Source organism: Bufo gargarizans, chromosome 7, assembly GCF_014858855.1.
Source record: "Bufo gargarizans isolate SCDJY-AF-19 chromosome 7, ASM1485885v1, whole genome shotgun sequence".
Classification (NCBI taxonomy): domain Eukaryota; kingdom Metazoa; phylum Chordata; class Amphibia; order Anura; family Bufonidae; genus Bufo; species Bufo gargarizans.
The window spans coordinates 124348151-124374735 of record NC_058086.1 but is presented as its reverse complement, the minus strand read 5'-3'; the positions used below and the strand labels follow the sequence as shown (position 1 = coordinate 124374735).

The 26585-nt window shown below is 40.8% G+C and overlaps 1 protein-coding gene across 1 annotated transcript in view; it reads left to right on the top strand.

Annotated features, from left to right (window-relative positions):
• KCNT2 (potassium sodium-activated channel subfamily T member 2) overlaps window positions 1-26585 on the top strand; it is a 1405312-nt gene that overhangs the window by 902682 nt on the left and 476045 nt on the right. The window contains exons 15-16 of the mRNA XM_044301880.1: window positions 22658-22807; window positions 25541-25767. Of these exons, the coding sequence (XP_044157815.1) occupies window positions 22658-22807; window positions 25541-25767 (377 nt within the window). The remainder of the gene's footprint in view (window positions 1-22657; window positions 22808-25540; window positions 25768-26585) is intronic.

Below are 26585 nucleotides of genomic sequence, written 5' to 3'. Positions count from 1 at the left end.
GTCTTCATAAGTGAGATTGCTGCAGTAAAGAGAACATTTAAAAAAAAAGAGGAGGAACTGACCAAGGCTGCTGCATGTACAACTGAGCGATTTATCGGCCAACCTACTGAGTATAATAGGGAGGAGATGCAGAAGGCCAGCTGCTCCTTGGATAAATACATAACAGAGAAAGCAAATCATAGAGTATTCTTCAAGGGTTTAAAATATTTTTCGGAGTCTGGACGTCCTGGCAGGCTGCTAGCTAGGATAATTTCACAACAAGGCAAGAAAAATCAGTCTATTGTCTCGATCCGTAATACAGCGGGGGAAATTATAACAGATTCAGAAGGAATTAGGGACACCTTTCTACAATATTTTACCCAGATATACAGTCCCTCTTCTGGCTTGCCGCCCGACCTAGCGACGCGGTTCCTGGAGAGGATCTCACTTCCTATTTTAAACGAAGCCCAAATAGAATACCTGGAAGAGGAGTTATCCCTTTCGGAACTTCAGGAGGCTTTGGGAGCTGTCTCGGGGAATTCGTCGCCGGGGATGGATGGCCTTCCATATGAGGTTTACCGCAAGCACAGCGATGTGATTCTCCCTCAGCTATTAGAGGTCTTTTCTCAGGCAATACAGGGAGGAAACTTACCATGCACTATGATGGAGGCTCTTATTGTTTTAATTCCTAAAAAGGATAAGGACCCAATAGAAATGAGCTCCTATAGACCAATCTCGTTACTAAACACAGATGCTAAGCTACTATCTAAAGTTTTGGCTAGGAGGCTTTCACAGGTTATACCCACTATTATCCACCCAGACCAAAATGGCTTTATGCCAAAAAGGGGCACCCATCATAATTTGCACAGGCTATTTATGAACATTCAGTCTCCGGGGCGTGGTGCCCGCTCCATCCTGTCGCTGGATGCCACCAAAGCCTTCGACAGGGTGGAGTGGACTTTTCTTTGGGAGGTGATGAAAAAAATGGGCTTTGGCCCTAGATTTATGGCGATGGTTCAGCTATTATATAGTTCCCCAGTTGCTAGGATCAGGATTAATGATACGATTACAGAGAGCTTTACCCTAGGAAGAGGCACCCGTCAAGGCTGTCCTCTTTCCCCCCTTCTTTTCAATATTTATATTGAACCCTTAGCAGCCAGCATAAGGCAGGATCTGCAGGTGGCCGGTTTTGGTTTAATGGGGAAGCATGACCGTGTATCTCTCTACGCAGATGACATCTTGGTTTTTCTTCAGCAAACAGAAACTACTCTCCCTCGCATAATGGATTTGGTTGGTTCTTTTTCTGCCCCGTCTGGCCTGGAGATCAATTGGGAGAAGACTGCTCTCCTCCCTATAGACGAGTTGCGAGGTAATTGGGATAACCAGTTAACTGTCTCTGAATCAATAAGGTACCTGGGGATTTCAGTCTCTGCCAAACCTTTGGAATATCTACAACTTAACTTGATTCCCCTGCTGATAAAGCTGAGGGCTAAAACCAAGATATGGCAAAAAATTCTGCACACAAGAGCTGATAGAATTTCTTTAATAAAAATGGTAGTACTGCCCCAGGTTCTTTATGTCCTGCGCAACTCGCCTGTATGGATCGCAGATAAGTATTTTAGACTAATTGAGCGGATGCTTAATGACCTACTATGGGGGAGGAAGCGTGTTAGATTGAAGGCGCTCTACTTCTCTATGCCCTATAGTCAGGGAGGCCTTAACCTCCCTTACTTTAGGGGTTACTTTATGGCCTCTCAGCTCTGCCTTTTTAGCGACTGGGAAAATAGCCATTTCTGCAATAAAGTGGTGAAAGACTGAGGCTTTACGGATTTCTTTACTGTATTGGAGTCCGACTATCTATTAAATATACAGACAGGGTATACACTTTTTTGCAGAATGGCTACAAAGACCTGGCGGGTCATAGGAGCTGGTGTGGAGTTAAGGCATCACTTATTTGCACCCCATTGTGGCATAATCCAAAGCTTGTGAATTTAAGGGACCTGAATTGTTGCCAGTATTGGAGGACTAAGAAAGTTCAGTATTTACATCAGGTGGTTAGTGGTGGACAAATTCTGTCCTCGATGGAAATAGGGCATAGAGCAAATTTGGGTGAGGTGGCTTGGTACGCATATTTCCAATTGAGGTCTGCACTCTCTAGCACTCTGAATAGTCACCTTCTTCTTATAGATACTCCTGAATTCCTACACGATCTTATTATTAAGAAAGTTGCCACGAAAATCAAAATATCATATTGTTATAGACACTTAATGAAATACTTTTTTATGGGTCTTCTTTCTCCAGGACAGAAGTCCTGGTCTTTGTTACTTTCAGAGGTGGGTCCCCCAGATTGGGAGAATATAGGGGAAAGTTTAAAATATGTTTCACATAATTTCAATCACACTGTTGTACAATTTAACATTTTGCACAAAATATATGTGACACCTATGTGGCTATATAGAAGAGGACTTAGGGCCTCCTCTGATTGCCCACGTTGCGGCGACTCCGAGGCAGACCACCTACATCTGTTTTGGGATTGCCCAATGATGGGTAGTTATTGGAGATCAGTCCAGACCACCTTGGCTTGTAAACTGAACATGGTTGTTCCTCTGTCTCCCAGGATATGGGTCTTGGGAGACCTATCGGAGGTTAACTATCAGCCCATAAAACGTCAATTACTGATCAAGGTTATGTTCCTGGCTAGGCTTCTTGTCGCTAGACTATGGTTTAGCTCCTCCACTCCAGACTGCAGCAACTGGCTGGCTCTGGTCGAGAAAGTGAAAAGCTATGAGAGGATTCTGCACAAACAAAGAGGATCTTATCTAAAATGGGGTAAACTGTGGGAAGAGTGGGACATGGTTTAATTAATTTGGAACTTTTTTTTCTTTTTCTTTTTCTTTTTTTTTTTTTTCTTCTTTTTTCTCTTTTTTTTCCCCTGCAAGGATGGGAGGGGGGGGGATAGGCGGGGTGGGTTGGGGATGACTTCAGAATTTATGATATTATAAATGTCATGCGGATATGTATTTTTGTATTATAAATAAAATATGGAGATTTAAAAAAAAGAAATGTGGGAAAAGCTATTGAGGCGCAAATGTTGCACAAATTACAAAAGCCCAAATGTTGGCCAAAAGAGTATAGCAGAATTGTGGGACAAATTATTGAAGTGCAAATGTGGTACAACTTGTTTAAGTTTAAGCATTGAATCAAAGGAGGTGGAGCGCATCAATTAAAAAAGCATTTCAGAAATTTTATTCCCTGTCACCTATGCAGAGCAGGGGTTTATTCACATCTAAAATTGTATAATGTCAACCCAAAAATGTAACAGAAAAATTACAGAAATTAATTAACCTGTCTACTTGGTAGAGCAGGGGTCTGACAGAAAACAATTGTTTATTGTCACCCGAAAATGTAAAATAAAAATTATTGAATTTTATTAAGTTGTCAAATAAGTAGAGTATATTACACCCAAAAATTGGTGAATTTGACCCTAAAATGTAACTGACAAATGTTTTTTTTTTTTACCAGTCTACTAGGTATAGCAGTGGTACGTCACACCCAAAAACTGTTGCATTTGAACTGAAAATGTAACTGACTTTTTTTTTTTTACCGGTCTACTAGGTATAGCAGTCGTACTTCACATCCAAAAATTGTTGAATTTCACCAGAAAATGTAACTGACAATTTTTTTAATTTTTTTTTAACTGGTCTACTAGGTATAGCAGTGGTACGTCACACCCAAAAATTGGTGCATTTCACCAGAAAATGTAACTGACAATTTATTTTATTTTTTTAACCGGTCTACTAGGTATAGCAGTGGTACTTCACATCCCAAAATTGTTGAATTTCCCCAGAAAATATAACTGACAATTTTTTATTTTTTTTTTTAACCGGTCAACTAGGTATAGCAGTGGTACGTCACACCCAAAAAATGTTGAATTTGAACTGATAATGTAACTGACTTTTTTTTTTTTTTACCGGCCTACTAAGTATAGCAGTGGTACATCACACCCAAAAATTGGTGAATTTCCCCAGAAAATGTAACAGACAATTATTTTTTTTATGTTTAACATGTCTACTAGGTATAGCAGTGGTACTTCACACCTAAAAATTGTTGAATTTCACCAGAAAATGTAAATGACATTTTATTTTTATTTTTTTATTAACCTGTCTACTAGGTATAGCAGTGGTACTATACAACCCAAAATTTGTGAATTTCCCACGAAAATGTAACTGACAATGTAGTGAAATGATATAAAATAAAATACGTACAAATAAAAAAATCGATTGGATTTATGAGATGGAGTTCCATATGAAGTAGGAGTTTGAGGAGGCGGTGGACGTGGTGGTGTAGGTGGAAGTGGCGGTGGAGGAGGACGAGGTAGCCAACACAGGTTTTTGGTTGAAATATAATTTTTTTTTATTTGGGTACACTGTAAAAAGAGTGTTAAATATCCAAAATACAGGAATGAGCAATTGCGCTGCAGTATAACAATGGCTGGTTAGTGGCGGTATACATGTCTATTCTGCACAAGGTACGGACAAGTCCTGAGGGATCCATGCCTGGTTCATTTTAATGAACGTGATCTTGTCCACATTGGCTGTGGACAGGCGGCTGCGCTTGTCTGTGATGACGTCCCCTGCCATGCTAAACACACGTTCAGATAATACACTGGCTGCATGGCAGGCCAGCACCTCCAAGGCGTAAAGGGCAAGCTCAGGTCATGTGCCCAATTTGGAGACCCAGAAGTTGAAGGGGACAGACCCGTCATTCAGTACTTGTCAGCGTGTGCACACATACTGCTCCACCATGTTGGTGAAATGCTGCCTCCTGTTAAGACGTTCCATATCAGTGGTGCTGGTTGTTGTGGCATGCAGACAAAGCTTTTCCACATTTCAGCCATGATAACCCTGCCTTCTGAGGTGCTGGAGGTGCCCCAGCTGCGTTGGTTACCTCTTCCTTGTCCTCTGCCTTCGCCTTGTTCTTCCACTATGCCCCTGCTATCAGGAAGGAATGCCACCAGCAGCGAGTCTACCAGTGTGCGCTTGTACTCACGCATCTTACGATCACGCTCCAGTGACGGAATTAAGGATGGTACATTGTCCTTGTAACGGGGATCCAGCAGAGTAGCCACCCAGTAATCGGCACAAGTTAGAATGTGGGCAACTCGCAGTCGTTGCGGAGACACTGCAGTATGTAAATGCTCATCTGTGCCCTGCTGCCCAGAAGCAATGAAAAGCTGTCCTCTGTGGGAGGTGTATTGTCTGTGTCCTCTGTATCCCCCAGACACACACCAGTAATGGCCATGAGCTGGTCTGGGTGCCACCCTGCTGTAAACATGGTTCCTCCTCCTCCATATCCTCCTCCTCATCCTCCACCTCCTCATCCTCCAAAACTGTGCCCTGGCTGGACAATTGTGTACCAGGCGTTTGTGAGTGCAGTAACGCACCCTCGGAACCACTTGGTAATGACTGGCTGGAAACCCTACAAAATGATCCCTCTTCCTCCTCCTGTGCCACATCCTCTTTCATCATCGCCAGGAGCGTTTTTTCAAGAAGGCATAGAAGTGGGATAGTAATGCTGAGAACGGCGTTATCGGCACTGGCCATGTTGGTGGAGTACTCAAAACAGAGCAACAAGGAACACAGGTCTCGCATGGAGGCCCAGTCATTGGTGGTGAACTGGTGCTGTTCGGCCGAGCGACTCACCCGTGCGTGCTGCAGCTGAAACTCCACTATTGCCTGCTGCTGCTCGCACAGTCTGGCTAGCATGTGCAAGATGTGGGTACGTCGCATATGAGGCGGTGCGCTGCAGCGCTGACAGGCGAGCAGCAGCAGGGTGAGAATGCCGAATGCGCTCACCTAATGCAGCAGCTCTGACATATCGGGATAATTTTTAAGGAATCTCTGCACCATCAAATTCAGCACATGCGCCAGGCAAGGGATGTGCGTCAAACCGGCTAGCCACAGAGCTGCTACGAGATTTCGCCCATTATCGCACACCACCAGGCCGGGTTTGAGGTTGACTGGCACAAACCACTCATCGGTCTGTTGTTCAAGGCCCGTCCACAGCTCCTGCGCAGTGTGGGGTTTGTCCCCCAAACAGATACGTTTTAAAACTGCCTGTTGTCGTTTACCCCTGGCTGTGCTGAAGTTGGTGGTGAAGGTGTTACGCTGACCAGATAAGGAGCTGGTAGAGGATGAGGAAGCAGAGTAGGAGGAGGAAGCAACAGAAGGCAACTGAAGCGCCCTGCAATCCTCTGTAATGGAAGGACATGCGCCAAACTGCTATTCGCCTCAGACCCAGCCGCCACTGCATTTGCCCAGTGTTCTGTTATGGTGATATAACGTCCCTGACCGTGTTTACTGGTCCACGTATCAGTAGTGAGGTGCACCTTGCCACAGATGGCGTTCCGCAGTGCACACCTGATTTTGTCCCCTAATTGGCTGTGCAGGGAAGGGATGGCTCTCCTGGAAAAGTAGTGGCGGCTGGGCACGACGTACAGTGGGACAGCCACCACCATAAGGCCTTCAAAACTATTTGTCTCCACCAGATGGAATGACAGCATTTCAAAGGCCAGTAATTTAGAAATGCTGGCATTCAGGGCATCCCCAAGCAATATAGAATCTTTGTCATCATCATGACACAACACGATTTGGTCATGCACCAGATCGCCCCAGCAGAGAGCATGTGTTGTTTCCGGCTCAGGCAGTGGCAGCTCATACCGTTCATGCTGCTGTTATTGCTCATCCTACTCGTATGTATTTTTGTAAAGACACTGATGCTCGGAATTGGACGAGAAAGAGGATGATGGTGACACCGACCACAACACCTAATCATCTCAGTGAGGGGCAGAGGTGGAAAGAACTGTCTCCTCGGGCATGCTGGCCAGAATGGCCACTTATAGACTTGTTTACACAGTGACAGGCAGTTTGGAGACATCAAGCAGTCTGATGATTACTGAATAGCCATGCTTTTATACCCTCGCTACCAAGGCAAAATTAGGGAATGTTTTGCTATGGCAGAAAGGAAGGACAAATTACATTACTACCAAGAAAACATTGTGTGCGCAGCTTGCCTCAGCTTACGATGAGCAGACTCCTGCCATCAGCGTTTCTGAAAAGGAGATCCCTGCAGAGTAACCCCCCTCCCGCTGCCATGAGCAGCAGAAGCTGCAGCAGCCATTTCAGTCTTCTCAACATGATGGAGCAGTTTTTCCATGTGTCGCACCCGGCTGAAGCTCGTCAACAAGCCAACAACTCCTGCCTCAATGGACACGTTCAGGCCTATAGTAAGTCTCTGTTACACACCCATTTCCCTGACTCCATAGATTTCTGAGAAGGCAAACTGGGACAGTGACCTGAACTGTCACAGCACACTCTCTTTCTTCTTTCTTTCCCAGCCTCCAGTGTCATGTCAGAGAGGGTTTTCAGCACCGCAGGGGAAGTGGTGACACACAAACAGACCAAGTTGTCCTCCACCAGTGTCCAAAGCATCACTTTTGTCAGAATGATCCAAGTCTGGATTCAGGAGGATTTTCATACTCCTCCAGCTGAATATGATGTATAGACCTCACCCACCTTGCCTTGCTGGCGGTGCCCCATCTTGCCACTGTTGCTATCTGTCTGTCTATTATCCCATTCTGTACGGCTGCTGCATCATGCTACTAATGCCTATCAATCGTCAGTTTACATATATTCTGTTTCTACACAGTTGGAATTTTAAAATTCTGCATGTCATTGCTTACAGATGGAAATAAATAAATACATTTTGGGTGTTAAATTAATTTAAAGTGCAGCATAAAAGTATGTGATTACTGCATCAATATAGACATTTCTCACAGCTCAGGCAATGCTGGGGCCGGCCACAGTCCAGGAATGCTGAATGCGATCAATAAACCTCTCCTTGTTGCCGGTGCTCGATCTTGCCACTCTTGCTTTCTGACGAAGCTCGACTGAGCGAAACCCGGGTCGGGTGATTGATCCATTGATCCATTGTATACTGCCTGTATATACTTGTACATTGTGAGTATAATAAAACCATTTTCTACTCCAATCTGTATGACGGTACTTCACTATTGGATGCAATTTTGCTGTTCCATAGAAGCTTGGAAAGGAGAGGAGGAGAGGCTTTGACTGGCCTGTTTGCTTCCCCATGTCTGTGATTATCTTGCTGGCTTCGATTGTGGATTTCCTGTGACTTCTGAGGCAGCGCAGTCCAATCAAAAGAAACGCTTGCTTTCTGTCTGCCTACCAACCATTATGTTCTGTACGGCTGCTGCTGCGGCCTGCATCATGACGATAATGCCACTTGCCAACCATCATGTTCCCCAAACTACTGTTTTATTTATTTTATTTTTATCTCATAACACTTTGTGTGTTTAACCCCTTCAGAACTCTTCCATTTTCCCCTTAAGGACCAGGCAATTTTTTGCAAATCTGACATTTGTCACTTTATGTGGTGATAACTTTAAAACGCTTTTAACTTATCCAAGCTATTATGAGATTGTTTTCTTGTCACATATTGTACTTCATGACAGTGGTAAATTTGAGTCAAAATATTTCATTTTTATTTATAAAAAAATACAAAATTTACCAAAACATTTGAAAAAATTAGCAATTATCTGCATTTCTATTTGTCTGCTTTTAAAACAGATGGTGAAACCTCCTAAAATAGTTATTACTTTACATTTCCCATATGTCTACTTCATGTTTGGATCATTTTGTAAATTACATTTTATTTATTTGGGAAGTTAGAAGGCTTAGAAGTTTAGAAGCAATTCTTAAAATTTTTACGAAAATTTCCAAAATCCAATTTTTAAGGACCATTTTAGGTCTGAAGTTGCTATTTGGGGCTTACATAATAGAAACCACCCATAAATGGCCCCATTTTAGAAACTACACCCCTCAAGGTATTCAAAACAGATTTTACAAACTGTGTTAACTCTTTAGGTGTTCCGCAAGAATTAAAGGAAAATGTAGGCGTAATTTCAGAATTTCACTTTTTGGGCAGATTTTCCATTTTAATCCATTTTATATATTATCAAAGCAACGGGTAACAGTCAAACAAAACTCAATATTTATTACCCTGATTCTGTAGTTTACAGAAACACCCCATTTGTGTTTGTAAATTAGCGGAACAGGCATACGGCAAGGTGCAAAAGGAAAGGAGCGCCATGTGGTTTATGAAGGGCAGAATTCACTGGGATAATTTTAAGTGGCCATGTCACATTTGAAGGCCCCCTGATGCACCCCTAGAGTATCAGCTCCAAAAAAGAGACCCCATTTTTGAGACTACGGGATAAGGTGGCAGTTTTGTTGGTATTATTTTAGGGTACATAGGATTTTTGGTTGCTCTATATTGCACATTTTGTGAGATAAGGTAACAAAAAATAGCTGTTTAAGCACTTATTTTTATTTTTTTTACAGTGTTTATCTCACAGGCTAGATCATGTGTATTTTTATAGAGCAGGTTGTTACGTATGCGACAATACCAAATATGATGTTTGTTTTAGTTTTACATAATAAACAATTTTTGAAAAAAATAAATACATTTTTAGTGTCCCCATGTTCTGAAAGCCATATTTTTTTTTAATTTTTTGGGGGTTACTGTCTTATGTAGGGGCAATTTTTTTTTCAGTATGAGATGATGGTTTGATTGGTACTATTTTAGGGTGCACATGACTTTTTGATCACTTGGTATTAAACTTTTTGTGATGTAAGGTAATAAAAAAATCGATTTTTTGACACAGTTTATTTTTTTTTTTTTATGGTGTTCACCTGAGGGGTTAGATCATGTGATATTAGGGCATGTCAATTTAGATGAGGAAAAAAAATTTTGCCTCCAAAAATGTGCCTTTTGATGTGTAATATCATAATTTAAAAGGTTTTTCATTATTGATAAACATTTAGCTTGGTCAATTTGTGCTTCATTATAATGTTATAATTGAAATTTCCGAAAAAAAGTTCTTTAATGAAGTAAAACAATTTATTTATATTCTGTCACTATTTTCAAACACTGAAAACACATTGTAAAATTTTTTTAAAAGCTTCAACCAACAATATTCATCAAATCTTGCTTCGATTCATTCCTAGACATCATTCTTCTGCTTGCTTCCTGGCCTCTAATGAATCCTTCTTGTTTCTCATGAGTATACACTTTGCCAGAAGCCGCTGTTACTTGTTTCACACACCTTTCTATGGACTGTCAATGACATGGCCACTTTGGAACTTGCATTGGCTCTTGAACAAACTTTCATATTTCTGATATTTTGGTTTTTTTTACTTAAATCTTTTTTATTTCGATTTCGTACAATAAATACATCCATAGCAAAACATTATCCCAACAGTACATAAGAAAAATTATTAACAAATAGTAATTACTATTCATCTTTCATTTCTATTTTTTCTTTTTTTTTTCCTTCCCTTCCCCTTTCTTTCCCTCACCCCATTCCCGACCACCTCCCAACACCCACCCTCCCGTTTCCCCCCACGTGGAGAGAGAGAGAAAAAAAATAAATAAAATAAAATAAAATAAAATAACTAAAGTACCCAATTTTTCCAGACCTGGTCGAGATTTGGGAATTTTTTAGTATAATTCTTCGTCCCACTTTCTTCTTTAATTAACTTGTCTATTGTTTTCCTCCACTGTTCCACCGTCGGTGGATCTACCTTTATCCATTTCCTAAGTATCAGGATTCTGGCCTGAAATAATACTTTATTCAAAACCAATCGTATATTTTTATTCAGTTTCAAATGTTTGGTTGCCCCTAAAATACAAATTACTGGGTCATTTGGTACTTGGACCTTCAGTAACAAAAACACAGTTTCCATAATTTCTGTCCAGTATCTATGAAGCTTGGGACACCTCCAGAAACAGTGTATCAAATCAGCTCTCTCCTCCCAACATTTTAAACATTTATCTGTTGGTCTCACTCCCATTCTTTTTAACATCCATGGAGAACGATGTAGTCTATGTATTATAAAAAATTGTGAGATCTTGTGCGAACCCCTATCCGAAATTGTCGCGTAATTTCTAAGGGCATCCCTCCATTTTTCCTCTGTGAAGGAATCTAAGTCTTTCTGCCATTTCTTCACGGCAAGCATTGTAATTATTTTTCTTTTTTCCTCCATCAAGATCTTATATCTCTTTGCAGTTATTCCAGCTCCCTCCCCTGCTGCAACAAACTTGTCCAACATATCTGATGTTTCCCTTCGGTACCTATCCCCCTGTACCACTATCCGCAATGCATTCCTAAGCTGGAAGTATTTAAACAAGTCCCTATGGGGGATCCCAAATTCCGACACCATTATATTGAAGTCCTTCAGCTTATCTCCCTCAAAAATCTGTTCTAGGTATTTCACTCCTTTTTTTTCCCAATCTATATAATCTCTTATTGTTTCCAATTCCTTTAAATTAAGATTTTTCCATATCGGTGTATATTTCAAAAACCCTTTAATCTCCAATAGTTTCTTAATTTCCCCCCATACGTATTCTAACAAATTGAATATCCTATTACTAGTATTTTTTTGCCCAAAAAAACCTGACTCCAACACCTCTAAGTGATTAAATTTTTCTTTCCATCCCTATCTATTTAATTCTTGTCTACCCACCTGGCTATCTAAGCTATCCTTTATATTCCCATATTGTGTTATTAAATAGTAGAAAAATAGATTAGGAAGCGCTAATCCTCCTTCTTTCACTGGGAGCTGAAGGACTTCCTTCTTTATCCGAGGAATCGCACCCTTCCACATAAAATCCCCCATTAGTCTATCCAATAATTTAAAAGTATTTTTTGGTATTCTTACTGGGGCATTTTGCAATACGTAAAGTATCTTTGGGAGGAAGACCATTTTTATTAAATTCACCCTGCCCTGCATTGACAGTGGTAATCTTTTCCATATGTGTATTTTAGTTCTTAGTTCTTTTATTAAGGGGAGAATATTTAATTTTTCATATTCTTCTATGTTCCCGGAGATTTGTATGCCGAGATATTTAAAGTTTTCATGCCTTTTTAAAACGTGCACCCGTGTATCTCTCTGTAATTGCCCCTCTCCTAATAATAACATGTGTGATTTACCCCAATTAATGTTTAAACCGGAAAAAAAACCAAACTTATCTATTATCTCTGTTGTTTTATTAAACTGTTCCCCGGTGTTTTGCAAAAAAAGTAAAATATCATCTGCGTACATCAACAGTTTTTCTTCTCCACCCACATATGTAAAACTTTTAATCTCCCTATCATTTCTTATTATATTTGCCAGGGGTTCAATTGCTATTGCAAATAGCAATGGGGAGAGAGGACATCCCTGCCTTGTGCCGCGTGATAGGGCAAACGAGGGGGATAGGCTCCCATCCACAACCACTCTAGCCCTGGGGTTACAATAGATTAGCTGAATCCACCTTATAAATCCTTCCCCTATACCAAATCTCCTTAATACTGCCCATAGATACTCCCATTCAATGCAATCAAACGCCTTTTGAGCATCCAATGAGAGTATCGCTTTTTCCCCTGCGTCTGATCTATTAGCTTCAATATTAAGGAATAGCCTTCTTATGTTGGAATATATTGTTCTACCCGGTATAAAACCCGTTTGATCTTTATTTATTATTTCTTTAATAACCTTAGAGAGCCTGTCTGCTAGAACTTTTGCCAGAATTTTTGCATCCGTATTCAAGAGGGATATAGGCCTATATGAGCCGGGGTCTGTTTGTTCCTTCCCCTTTTTTAAGATTAGTATAATAATTGCTTCCTTCATAGAGCTCGGTAGATCACCTAATTTTCGAGCCTCATCCAATGTTATTTTTAATTCTGGAACTAGTACCTGTGCAAAGGTTTTGTATATTTCAAAGGGGAGCCCATCTCCACCTGGTGCTTTCTCGGATTTAACCTTGCCCAGAGCTGAATTTATATCTGCCACCGTTATTTCTTTTTCCAGAAATTCTTTTTGGACCTCAGATATCCTATTAAAAGCAATCTTATCTAGATAGGAATCTAACTCTTGTTTTGAGTATTGTACCCTGGACTTATATAGCTCTTGGAAATAGTCCCAAAACACTTTTTTTATATCTTCAGGTGCGGTGAGTAATTTTCCCGTTTTATTTTTAATCGCGCCAATCCATGATTTCCCTTTTTGATTTCTCACTATATTTGCTAATATTTTACCGACCTTTTCACCCTCCGAGGTCAACTTAATCCCCTGAAGGAGCAATTCTTTCCTGCTTTTTTCTAATTGATATAACCTCAACTTTTCTTGTTCTTCCTCCCAAACTCTCTTATTAAGTACAGTAGGATGTCTCATACATACCATTCCAACCTCTTGTAATTTTTTTTCCAATGCCTTCCCATTCTCTCTAGTGTTTTTTTTCCAATAGTTTACTTTTTTGAACAGTAATCCCCTCAAAAATGCCTTAGAGGTGTCCCAGACCACAAGTCTACCGGCAGAGCCATTATTTTCCATAAAAAAAAGTTTCAACTCTTCTATTATACTCTCTTTATCTGAGATTAATAATAGCCAATGGGGGTTAAACTTAAACAACGGCAAAGTATTATTTTTATTCAGGTCCAACTCCATTACCATTGCACTATGGTCCGATAAAGCCATGGGTATATACTTTATCCTAATCTTATTTTGAGATATTAAATTTTTGTTTCCCAAAATCATATCTATTCTCGACCAGGTTTGGTGTGTTTTTGAGTAACAAGAATAATTAATTTCATCCGGGTTCTGCACCCGCCAAACATCTACCCAATTGAATTCATACACTAATTTGCATAACTCTACATTTTGTGCTCCTCCCCTTCCACTAGACATCCTATCCCTGAGTGGATCCATAACCGCGTTATAGTCTCCGACCGCGATCAACATACATTCCTGTTTATTCAACATAAATCTATACAATTGGTACAAAACATCTGATTTATATGGTGGTGGAATATATATATTTGCGAGTACGGTTTTTTTCCCCTCTACGTAGCAGTGTAGAAAGAGGTACCTGCCACAATCGTCGGCCTCACATGCCAGAGCCTCAAATTTAATCTTGTTATGTATCAAAATCGAGACCCCTCTAGAGTAGGTAGTATATACCGAATGATATCCCGCCACCATCCATCTCCTCTCCAACCACCTTACTGATTCTTTATCTAAATGTGTCTCCTGGAGGCAGACGACGGCTGGCAGGAACCTCTTTATCCACTCAAGGATAGCAAACCTTTTAACCCTCTCACGGAGCCCTCTCACATTTAACGAAAGAACCCTAACCATCTATCCAGGAAGGGGAGAAAAAAAAAAAAAAAAAAAAAAAAAGAAACTTCTCTCCACGCCCCACCCCCCCGAGCCCTCCATACCCTCCCATCCAAATAGTCCCCCCTTCTGCTGGTCGGCAGTCCGGGCGACTCCATATCTTAGCATCTTAGCACCTATCACCACCTCCCCCCCAGCCTCAGAGACCCTCCCCGTCCGCCCATTCGCTAACTTCCTCCGGAGTCTGAAAGAAAACGAACTTGCCATTGTGTTCCACCCTTAATTTTGCTGGAAAAAATAGGCTATACTTTATACCTGCTTCCCTTAGTCTTTTTTTTTACCGATATAAACTCTCTTCTTTGTACATTAGTACTATATGAATAATCTGGGAAAAGTTTAATCTTTACCCCCTGTATATAGTATCTTTCCGAGGTTCTAGCATCGGCTAATATTCCATCTCGGTCCTTGGATAATAGGCATTTCACCAGTATCGGTCTGGGATAGTCTCCTGGTACCCTATTTTTTGTGGGGACCCTATGTGCTCTTTCGATGGAAAACAGGGGAGAAAGAGTACCTTCTCTACTGTTTTCCCTTAACCATCTCTCCACAAAATCGGTGCAGTTATCTCCCTCCGCTCGCTCTGGAATCCCCACACATCTTATATTTGACCTTCTTGATCTATCTTCCTGGTCTACCAGTTTTTGTTCCATCTTAACGTTTATCTGTTTTAAAAGATATCACTTCCTTCTCTAATTTCTGAACAGATTTCTCTAGGGGGGGGATCTTTTTTTCCATCTCTTGCAACCTCTGTCTTACTTTTTCCATCTCCGCTCGTATAACCATGACATCTGTCTGTACTGCCCCAAGCTGGGTTACCAGATTCCCCATTAAATTTTCCATTCGTGAGACAGTACAGAGTATATCCTGCACCATTTTTACATCTGTTTCTGTATATGTCACTGGAGGTCCCCTCTCTGCCTCTCCCCCTTCAACTGACGTTTCATGCGTTAGACCCTGCGGTCTAGAATCCACAGTTTTTTCTTTTTGTGGAGATCTTAGCCCTGGTGAATTCGGGACCAGGTATTTATTTAGGCCTAATTGCTTAGACCCACTTTCCAAACCTACAGCTGATCTCCTAGCGGTACTTCCCGCAGGGCCACGCGGTTCCTCCCTTTTCTTGGACGGCATTTCAGTTCTCCACAGTTTTTCTTTTTTCCTCCCTTTTTTCCCCTCTTTCCCTTCCTTTCCCTTTTCCCTCCCTTCCCTCTCTCAATACCAGGACGGTTTAAGGGCCCGAAGGGAACAGATACAAATATAACCCCCCTTCTAAGTTAATCACAATCAGAATATAGACAATAAACTTTTCCAACACAGTAAATTGATCCCATAAAAAAAAAAATCAGTTCAGCATCAGTCCAATGATGGAAAAAAAAATCAGTTCAAAAGGGAGAACCATTAGTGATATTAGTAATGTTAGTCAACTTTAACCGGGAGAGGTAGATTTCTTGCGGAGTTGTAGCACACGACATAAGATCCGGCGTATCGGAAGGTACAGATAGTTAGTTCATTAGATCAGGGAAAGACAATATCATTGATTCTGCGGCCTGGGTGAGAACAGGGTTATATATCTTTTTTTTTTTTTTTCCCCTCAGTCCACAATAGCTTCAGACCGTATATCCATGCGCACAACCACAGTCACCTTGGGAAAAACAACCCCCTATCAGCTGCCATCACCGGGGATATCACCCCTGCTACTTATATACCTTCACAGTAGAGGCAGACCTAGGGGCAAAAACTGAACGTAGGTTGCGGTAGAAGGCACTTCAAACTGTACCCCCCGAGTTAATCGCCCCTGATGGTCCTGTATCAAAATTTAAGGGACCTGTCCAGGTCATCTGGGTCAGCTTCTCCCACAAAGGTAACAGGAGCAACAGGGATCCACTATAAGCTCAACAACAAGCTTAGAATGGCGGCATCCTATGGAGCTTTTTTTTTTTTTTTTCCAGCATACCAGCTCCTCCACTCGTTACTCCTCCTCTCATTACTCCTCTCCACAGGACGGCCGATGTGGCGACTCACCACCTGTTGTCTCCTTGCCTCACAGAGCGGAACGGGGGGTCAGGATACAAACGCCGGCATTAGAAGCAGGGCGGCCTCAGCATTACGGCATCTCAGCCTCTCAGCCCATCAGCTGCTCAGCTGTTCGGATGTTCCGGGCTACGGGCTGCCAGCGAGCGGCGACGGAGCAGAGGCAGGGGAGGAAGTGGAGGCGGAGCCCTAGCGTCCTACATCAGACGCTCTCTCATGCTGTCCACGGTATTCTGGTATTTTGAGTTTACAAGTAAGTGGAGTTTCTTATACTTTTTCTGACCAGTCTATTAGTTCCAAAAGAGAAGTTGCATTTGGATTTACCGCAGGAGTTTTCCTTGGCCAAACAAATAGATCTCCTGGTGTATCATCGTCTTCATTCCTTATTTCAATTATGTTCTAGACCCCTGCTTTCCTTTCTTCTTGGTCTTCCGAGCATAAAAAAGTGTCTGAAGCACCATTTCACTAAATGCGAACCACGATGAACGTTGGATTATTTGCAAAACAATATCTGCTACTGCCTTCTTCTGGGATTTTAGGAGCTTCAATTGATAAAAAATGTGGCTGGGTCTATCCACCGGAAAGAATTTGGTATATGCCAACAATGTATCCCACAAGCAGTTGCAACGTCTTCAAGTTGTTGCCTTTTAGGCCATGTTTTGAAACCCATATGCAACAAATCCTATTTGCAGTTGTTAACCACCAAGAGTGGCTTACAGGACCAATTTCAAATAATGACAGATAAGTTGCAAGTACACCTGTCTTTATGGCCTGAGTTATCCTGTAACCATAAGCCTGATCTGTAGAGAGATCTTTGACAACAGTGTCACTTAATGGAACCAAAGGCTCTGGAAAGGATATTCTGACAAATGAGGGATTGATTTAATGTTTAGTTGCACTATCAAAGATGTTGCCAATTTTTCCACTCCACTTGTGTTAGACAAAGTTTTCCCATCCAACTGTTTGATCAAGTGCCGCAAAGGTAGCTCATTAGTATGAAGAGCACAAACCAACCACATGAGTTTATGATTCAGCTTTACCTCAACCCAATGCATGACTCCTCCTTCACAACCAGTGTTAACATTCGTTGAGTCACCACTAATAGCCTGCAAACTTTTATCAATGCTGTTTTTCTTTAAAAAAAATCCACAAGATGGTTAGCAATAACTTCAGCAGGTTTCTTTTTCGTCAAGTCTTTCTCTGGAGTAAAATGGCAAAGATACCTTACACCTGGCTCACTGCAAACAGTGTAATGCTCTTCTTTCACAATACTTGGAAACTGATCACTTGAGTTATCTGCTTGTAACAGAACTTTTGTGGAATATTGGCATCCATCAAAGAAGATACATTCAATCTTGCCTATCCGGCACCGAGCATGAAATTCTTTATCAAGTGATTTCATGACTTTTTCTTGAGCCCTTTTTACTTTATTATGATCAACCACAAGTCTCCTGTCTAATTCAGTAAATAATCCAGCATCCAAAAATGCAGCTGTTGTAATGGCAGCTGTAGCATGTAGACCAACACCATACCTAATACTTTGCAATGCAACATTGCACAATTGTAATCTATTATACTGGACTTGTACTTTAAGTAGAAGGTACATCAGAATCATCACATGGTATCTGCAAAGGTTCTTCAGAATCTTTATCTTCAACATCAGTTGGCTCTTCAGCTTCTTCGGAGAAAATAACTTCATTTGGTTGTAATGACTGTAATGTTAACGCTTCCTTTTCTGCTTATATTCAGAAATTCTTCTTACTTCATCTTCTTGCCTCTTCTGCTTTTTAATTTGTCTTCTGTGCTCAGGTAGATCTGGTAATCCAATTTGATCCTGTCCAACAGATCCAACCTTCTCTCTTTGACCATTAATAAACACTAGTTCTTTGACAGGGATCGTCATGTCCTTAGAACAAGAGCATGAGATGTGCACTTTATGTTTACAGTCAGCACCACCTGGACATGGACCCTCAAATTCTGAACATAGCTTAATCTCACAGTTGCAATTGAGAATGTCAAAGAGCTTGTCTAACATTGCTATGAAAGCCTTTTTCACTTCCAGTTTGCCTCTGCCAAGTGATATGCTTTTGGCCTTTTCCCAGTTTGCCTCTGCCAAGTGATATGCTTTTGGCCTTTTCCCAGTTTTCTTCTATCTTCTTCAGGACTGTGAATCTTGAATTAAAAATGTGCACCACAAAACAACTGTTTGCTAGCTCCCACTTTTCAAGCATATTTGGATAAATATTCTTTGCAAGTGTGGCTGCTGGGTAATTTCTGACATTCTCTCCACTCTGCTCTCTTAGCAGAAATACATATCTTAGAACTCCATGCAGAGTTGGGATTTCAGAAGGCAGCATTTCTCGACCAGTTTCAATGAAGTTACTCATGTGAGTGGAAGTTGCAAGTCTTGTCTTCCTTTTACTAGCCATGGTTCAGAATTTACAGATTGTGCAAGTGGAAGAAACTATTTGCGCCTGGAAAAAGAAAGATAAGAAAATGTTACTATTTGTATGATGCTATCATAAAAATTTATAAAGTATGACATTAATAAAAATTAATAAAAAAGACGCTCTGCTGCAAATATTAATAGTTTAAAAACTTTTACGAATGGCATAATTTTTTTAAACATATTTTATAGTATGATATAAGTATGTTCACCAGAGGGTTTAGATCTTGTGATATTTTAATAGAACTGGTTGTTACGGACATGGCGATACCTAATATGTAAACTTTTTTTTTTTTTTTTTTAACACAATAAAAGTATTTTTGAAACAAAAAAACATGTTTGATTGTATCCTTATTCTGAGAGCCATATTTTTTTTTTATTTCTTTCCCGATTGTTTCATGTAGGGGCTCATTTTTTGCTGGATGAGTGATGATTTGATTGGTACTATTGTTGTTATAGCACAGTTTTTATTTTATTTTTTCTACGGTGTTCATGTGAGGGTGTGGATCCTGTGATATTTTTATGGAAATGTATTTATTTATTTTTTCACTTGAAACTTTTTTATTATGAAAGAAAACATATTTTTTTACTTTTTATTTTTGTCCCACTATGGGACTTCAACTTCTGGGGTCTTATCCTCTCTACATCCTGTATTGTAACACATTGCATGTCAGCTTGTATGCTGACAGCCTGCCTTTGAGACCGAGCCTAAGGGCTGGATCTCACAGGCTTCCGTAGAATGCAATCCCTGATGCTATGTAAGGCACCGGGCTTGCCTTCTCTGCCATCCAGTACCCACCACTGTAGTGCGGGGACTCGATAGAGATGCGAAGGGCACCCGTACCCTCTGCAAACCCTCTGCATGTCGTGTCAGTTTTGACCATGGCATACAAGGGGGTTAATACGCCAGCATCTGTGTTTTCACTGATGCCGGCGTATGCAGCAGGTGCCCGGCTGTCAGGGACTGCCTGGTCCATGCCGCTGATCGGGAGGGCACAGCTCCTGCACCTGCCCAATCAGCCCGCCGAACATGTACAGTGCTAGTCCTTAAGTGACGTCCACCAGCGCCATACATGTACGGTGGTCATCTTTAAGGGGTTAAACATCATCTTCCCCTGATAAGGGACAATTTTTGCAAGCTTTAGAATATGAAAAAGCATGAGACATGAGGCGGTGCGGTGTCTTTTTATACACACTGTATGTTAACACCATCAAATTTGCATTTACCCATAACTACCGTATGTATGTCAGTGTCACTCAGACATCATTTACTATTGCTGTCATTGCATTCCAGAGCTTGGGGAAGGAAAAACAAATCATGAAAAATAGTCCTAGGAGGCTAGAGAGGGGTCCAATGTGATTCGGGGTGGAACCAAACTTTTTCAGAAATTCTGCGAACCGAACCCGAAACATATCATACATATAATACACTTGCATATTATGTGCAAGACACCATCAATAAAGCAATAAAATAGTTGCTTGAACAAATAAGTAGCCTCTTAATGTAAAGCTTACAGTACAGGTTTTTTTTTTGTTTGTTTTTTTACCTAAAATGGAGAGCATGCCATGTACCTCTCTTATGAGCATGTATTACAAGGATGCTGGTAGGCTCTGACAATACTTGGGGGCAGTGGCACTGTATTTTTGTGGTAGTTCCTACTTACAGTAGTCCAGGAAAGAAAATGTATGTTGAAAATGTTGTAGACATGAGACCATTGTAACTTGAAGGACCACTGTATGTAAACATTTTCTTCCAGTACTAGAAGACGACACTTGGTGGTGCTGTACCACTGCAGATCAGAGCTGAATACTTTTATGGAATTAGAAGTTGTGCTTAGCTGAAGTTTTCATAATACATTGTGGGCAAATGATCACGTATACAAAATTGTATGGCAATTTAAAGCTATGTTTTGTGCTTTTTTGTCTTTTAAAAATTGAAATGCTAAAATGTGTCTTGAACAATCCAAGTTTAAAAAATAAAGCAGTGGCTTGTTAAACTGCATTCTAACCATGGATCCTTGGTTGTCTTCTCTCTGAACGGTGATACACTGATTTCATTACAAATAAGTAACCAGTAACATTGAAAAAAGTGCTGAATGTGCTGCAAATCAGATCCTTCCTGCAGCGATCTTATGTGATTAAGAACAATAATTAAAGCATGTGTCTGAAGATTTACTCAAGCTATTATTCAGAGGGAATGTCTCCAGGCAGTCAATAAAACTGCTATGTTTGTTCGTTAAAATCACATATCTTACCTTAATTTCCATACAGCTATGCATGAGGCTGCCTGTCTTTCTGTGTAACACAAACTAGATGAAACTTTAGTAATTGCCATAATCACTTATCTGACTTGTACTACAGCTTCAAGCTTTCTCTATTTTTTATTTTTTCAAAATGTTTAAAATATATGAGCCTAGGTTCAATCTCACTCTGCTTGCAAATGAAAGAAGTAACAGTGGTGGCATTGTAGTACTGGTAGTAGTAGACAAAGCAGTAGTGTAAGTATGGAAGTATTATTGACATCTGAGTAGATACAGTAATAGTAAATGTAGTATCAGTAATTACATGGGATTTCTGGCATTAACTGTACGATTTGAGTATTGTTTACAACAGAAGGCACATGGGAGATTTAGTAGTAGTTGAGGATCATTGATATACAGTAGGTGTTCAGGCAATGTTCACAATCCACCTGCACTACATGTAATGTGGTATGTAACATAGTAACATAGTACATAAGGCCGAAAAAAGACATTTGTCCATCCACCCATACAATATGCTCTGAACTGGTATCTAACTATAGTACATGCACTGAGCTGGTTTCTACTTGTGCTACTTTTACAGTACTGGAATCCACCTGTGATGTAGGTCCTCACTGTCTTCCTATCTGCTATAAGAGTCCTGCATGTACTGCATTGCTGGCAAGCTGCTTCAGCTTCACTTGGAGGGTGAAACAATTTCTATTGTACACTATGTGCGCTGTACAGGTCTCCTTTTTATTTTAATTTGACATGAGATACTTCATAACTAGTTTCATTTTTTTCATAGAGGAGTATTATCCTGTAACAAATAACATCATGCATAATGCAGAGACACACAGGACCAACACTAGGTTTCATGGCGTAGGGTGCCATTGGCTACCATGGCATTTCCCAGCTGGTATTTGTGGAGGGAACATTGACTAGCCTTTGGCATGTCCAGGACATTGTGGAACCAATCCTACTGCCTTTTATCACACTGCCCGCATTATGTGGCATGCTCTTCAGAGTATGCAGCAGCTCCCTGGCCAGCTCAATCATCAGATCTCTCCCCTATTGAGAATATCTAGGATTGGATCTCCAATGTACAACCGCCAAACAACCACCTTGGGTGAACTACAAATCCAAGCTTAAAGAGCTTGGCATGACATACCACAGGAGGCTATCCCGCATCTCTATGACATTACCATGCCATTGTGACAGTCTGTATCATAGTAAGGGGAGATGCCACCTAGTATTAGTGTGACCCTGCCTCAACATATAGCCTGCTGCAGAACCCAAAATAAAGGGTGGCCCACCTTGGTTGTGTGATCTTTGACCTATCACCACTAGTAGCTTAATATTTGGGAATCACATTAAGTTTTCTAGGGAGAGAGAGAGAGAGAGAGAGAAAGAGAGAGAGAGAGAGAGAGAGAGAGCAGGTATACCATTAGACGTTAGAGTTAGATCTTTGTATAATATAAGAGTCCCATTTGAACCCAATTTATTTTTTCTCCTTTGCTAACCATGACACTAATGATGTCTACAGAGGTAGAGGGGATATGTTGGGTTGCACTAATTCACAGGAAAAAGCCTTTAAGTAACTCTATAAATTATATGTGCCTTTTATCAGTGTACATTTGGGATCTCTATGTAATTATTTTATTTTGCAGAGAAGGACAACAGTCCCCAGAGCAATGGCAGAAAATGTACGGCAGATGCTCAGGAAATGAGGTCTACCATATTAATATGGAGGAAAGCTTATTCTTTGCAGAATATGAAGGAAAAAGCTTCACATATGCTTCATTTCATGCACATAAAAAGTAGGTAAAGACTGCAATATAAAATACTATGTATTCTTTTGTGTTTTTTTTTTCTTTCTTATTTACCCCTCAAGTCTTTCTAGTTACAAGATAGGCTTTTTTTTTGCTTTCCTTAATTTGCTCTCTAAGACATTTAAGGCATTTCCACATATCACCTGACCCCATTCCATCAGAGAAAGTAGTCATCAACTGCCACAATAAACAGTCACTCCAAGCTAAAACTAAAAATCCAGCTTTTAGCGACAGATATGGTGTTCTACAAAGGCCTAAAGGTTTATTCATCTGAATTACATCCTTACAGAGATGTCCTGCTGTCCTCTACTAGGTCACAGCTAGCCATAAAATAGCAGTGTTCTGATGAGATATTTGAGAGTCAGTATAGGAAATATATCCAAACAGCCTTGCATAATTGTTCATTGACAACTACTTCTAGTCAGAATGCCAACAGAAAACCAGTGAAGAGGCTTAGGAACTGTTAAATGGGTTATACACTGATGACCTACCCTTGGGATTAGTGACCAACATATGATCAGTAAGGATCCGATTCCTATCTCCATTGATCAGCTGTTTGAATAGGCTGCAGCCTTGGGATGAGCAATGTGTTCTCTTCATAGAATACAAAGCACAGTGCTGTACATTGTATGGCCAATGTGCTTGGTATTGCATCTCAATCACATTCAGTTGAACAAGATTAAGTTGCAGGAAAGCCATGTGACCAAAGAATGTGACATTTCAAGCCAAGGAAAAGACCAAATGCTTGTCCTGCCTCCTCCAACACCGTATCACCATGGGAGCCACGAGTTGGACCACTAATCAATCAGATATTGATAATTGATCCTAAGGCCATCAATATTCAATTCACAGAAAACCCCTTTAAGTCTACTTTTACACTCGTGTTTTGGTTTTCCGTTAAGATCCGTTCAGGGCTCTCAAAAGCGGTCCAAAATGGATCAGTTTTTGCACTAATGCATTCTGAATAGAAAAGGATCTGCTCAGAATGCATCAGTTTGCATCAGTCTCCATTGCGCTTTGGAGACTGACACCAAAACACTGCGTGCAGCGTTTTGGTGTCCGTCTGATGAAACTGAGCCAAACGGATCCATCCTGACACACAATGTAAGTCAATGGGGACGGATCAGTTTTCACTGACACAATCTGGCACAATAGAAAACAGATCTTGGCAATGTTAAAGATAATACAAACTGAAGCGTTCTGAACGGATGCAGATGGTCTTATTATCTGAACGGATCCATCCATGACGGATCCGCACATAACGCGAGTCTGAAAGTAGCCTAAGGTGTATAAATACCTCATGTTATTTCGACTCCATGATGCCAGCTTTATATTTAGCTGTAACTACCCACTGCCATTTATGTAGAAAAAGATGAATAATATATGGCTGACTCACTTTCTGGCCGAGAAAATTCATGCAGTAACACAAATAACAGGAAGGACATACTTTTACAATGTAGAAGTAAAGAACACATTAAAATAGCATGTGAAGCTTTTTATTTTGGACAGCAATGTTCCTTTTTCAGTTACTCTGGAGGATTTGAATTGAACCTGTCCATCTGATCTGCTGTTAGATGCACACTAGTAAAATAGGGCTTATGAGACCTCTGTTTTCCCAATTACTGAGGGTCCCCTAGGCGGAACCCTTATTTATCATGTGTAGATACACAATAAATGATTCATGTAGAGTAAACATCTCAGTTTAAAGGGTTTCTGTAACCAGAATTAATCCTATTAAACTGGCTGACATTGGCCATGTGCTAATGTCAGCAGACCCTAATTGTACTATTTTTATGCTTATGGATGCCCTGGTTACTTCACAATTTTAACTTTGACAATATGCCAATTAGCCTCTAGGTGCAGGGGGGGGGGGGAGGCATTGCTTCTTCTCCTAGAGGCTCCATTCTCCCACCTCAAGTCACGCCCCGCCGTCCTTGATTGACAGGGCCAGGGTTCGTCTCTTTCCGCCAGCCGTGTGTGCTGGGACTGCGGAGAAGACAGACGCTGGCCCTGTCAATCAAGGACGGCAGGGCGCGACTTGAGGTGGAAGAATGGAGCCCCTAAGAGCAGGAGCAACGCCCTCCCTGCTCCTAGAGGCTAATTAGCATATCATCAAAGTTAAAATTGTGAAGTAACCGGGGTACCCATAAGCATAAAAATAGTACAATTAGGGTCTGCTGACATTAGCACATGGTCAATGTCAGCCAGTTTAATAAGGTTCATTCTGGTGGCAGAAACCCTTTAAATCAACGTTCCGAAAATCAAAACTGAACCAAACTTAAATGTGTTATTATTTAACACTTGGCATGAAAAATATACAATATATGGAAACAAGCATCCAATAAATTCCAATTTACTTTGACTACTCTAAGATAGTCCTCTTGTCTAGTTTTCTTTTTTTTTTTTTTCTTAATTTGCCTTGGGGAAAAAAACACATTGACTATCAGTAATTAGTAGAAACATGAAATTGTTGTTAAAGTTTTGCGCAATCTGAGGTTTGCAGAGGTGGCCTTGTATTTAGAGTTACTGTTACTTGCCCAATTTTTTTTTTTTCGAACTGATGGTTTTAAGAGTCATATTTTTAAGACTTTAACTTTACATTTTGTATTAGATGAACATAGTTTTTATATATATAGAATTTCACTGTTTTTATTCAAAGAATCAAAAAAAAGCAAAGGCTTTCTGTCTCACAGATTTTCTTCTGTCATCTTTATCTCCCAGATTTGGTGTCTGTCTAATTGGCGTTAAAAGAGAAGATAACAAAAACATCTTGCTAAACCCGGGGCCACGTTACATAATGAGCTCTACTGACACCTGCTTTTATATTCATGTGACAAAAGAAGAGAATTCAGCTTTTAAACAACACGAGCAGCTTGAGAAATTCCGCAAATACAAATCATATCATGGACCATCCCGTCTACCTGTCCATAGTATAATCGCCAGCATGGGTGCGTATGATTGCACACACAATGGAAGCAACTATTTAACATGCGCTTGATGAATGTCATATAAAGTGACGATGAAATGTCAGCACAGTAGGCAGGGAAACAGACAGTGAGCCCTGACTGAACCCAACCCGCTTCCCCTGCCTACCTCTACTGCAAGCCCAAAGGAGCAAGTCCACAACTGTTTGACATTCCCTGTACTGCTAAGTGCCAGGCAGACACGGAGGTGCAGCAACACAGAGACACAACACGGTACAGAAATAGGTTAAAACCGGGAAAACAATATGGTACAAAATCAGAGAACAGAGGGTAGTCAAAATAGCCAAGCAAAAGTCACAACCAGAAACACAGTACAGAATCACTAGACAGAAGGAGGTAAGAGGCAAGCCGAGATCAAAATAACAAATAATCCAATAGGCACAGAGAGAACCGGGAGCACAGCAAGGGAGTAAACCTATAACTGGCAAGCAAAGGATTTAAATAGAGCACCGAGTACCTGGATCAGAGCCTGATAGGTCCATGGACTCGGTGCCCATTGGACCAGAACACCAGTATCCTACAGACCAGAACACACAGATAATTTTTATAAACACTTACTTAAATCAATACAAAGGTTCTCCTCCAGCATGCGTGCACTGTGGGGAGGAGGTGCTCAGTTGTCATGGATGTCACCAGGGGGCGTAGGTAGCCCGCTCTGTCTTCACTGCCCGTAAGCATTTCTGAGATGGCACAGCCATGCCCGAGCCCCAGACCGCACCGCTGGAGCCTGGACAGGTGAGTTGGGGACATGAAATATCTTGAACTCGTTACAAGCTTTTAAA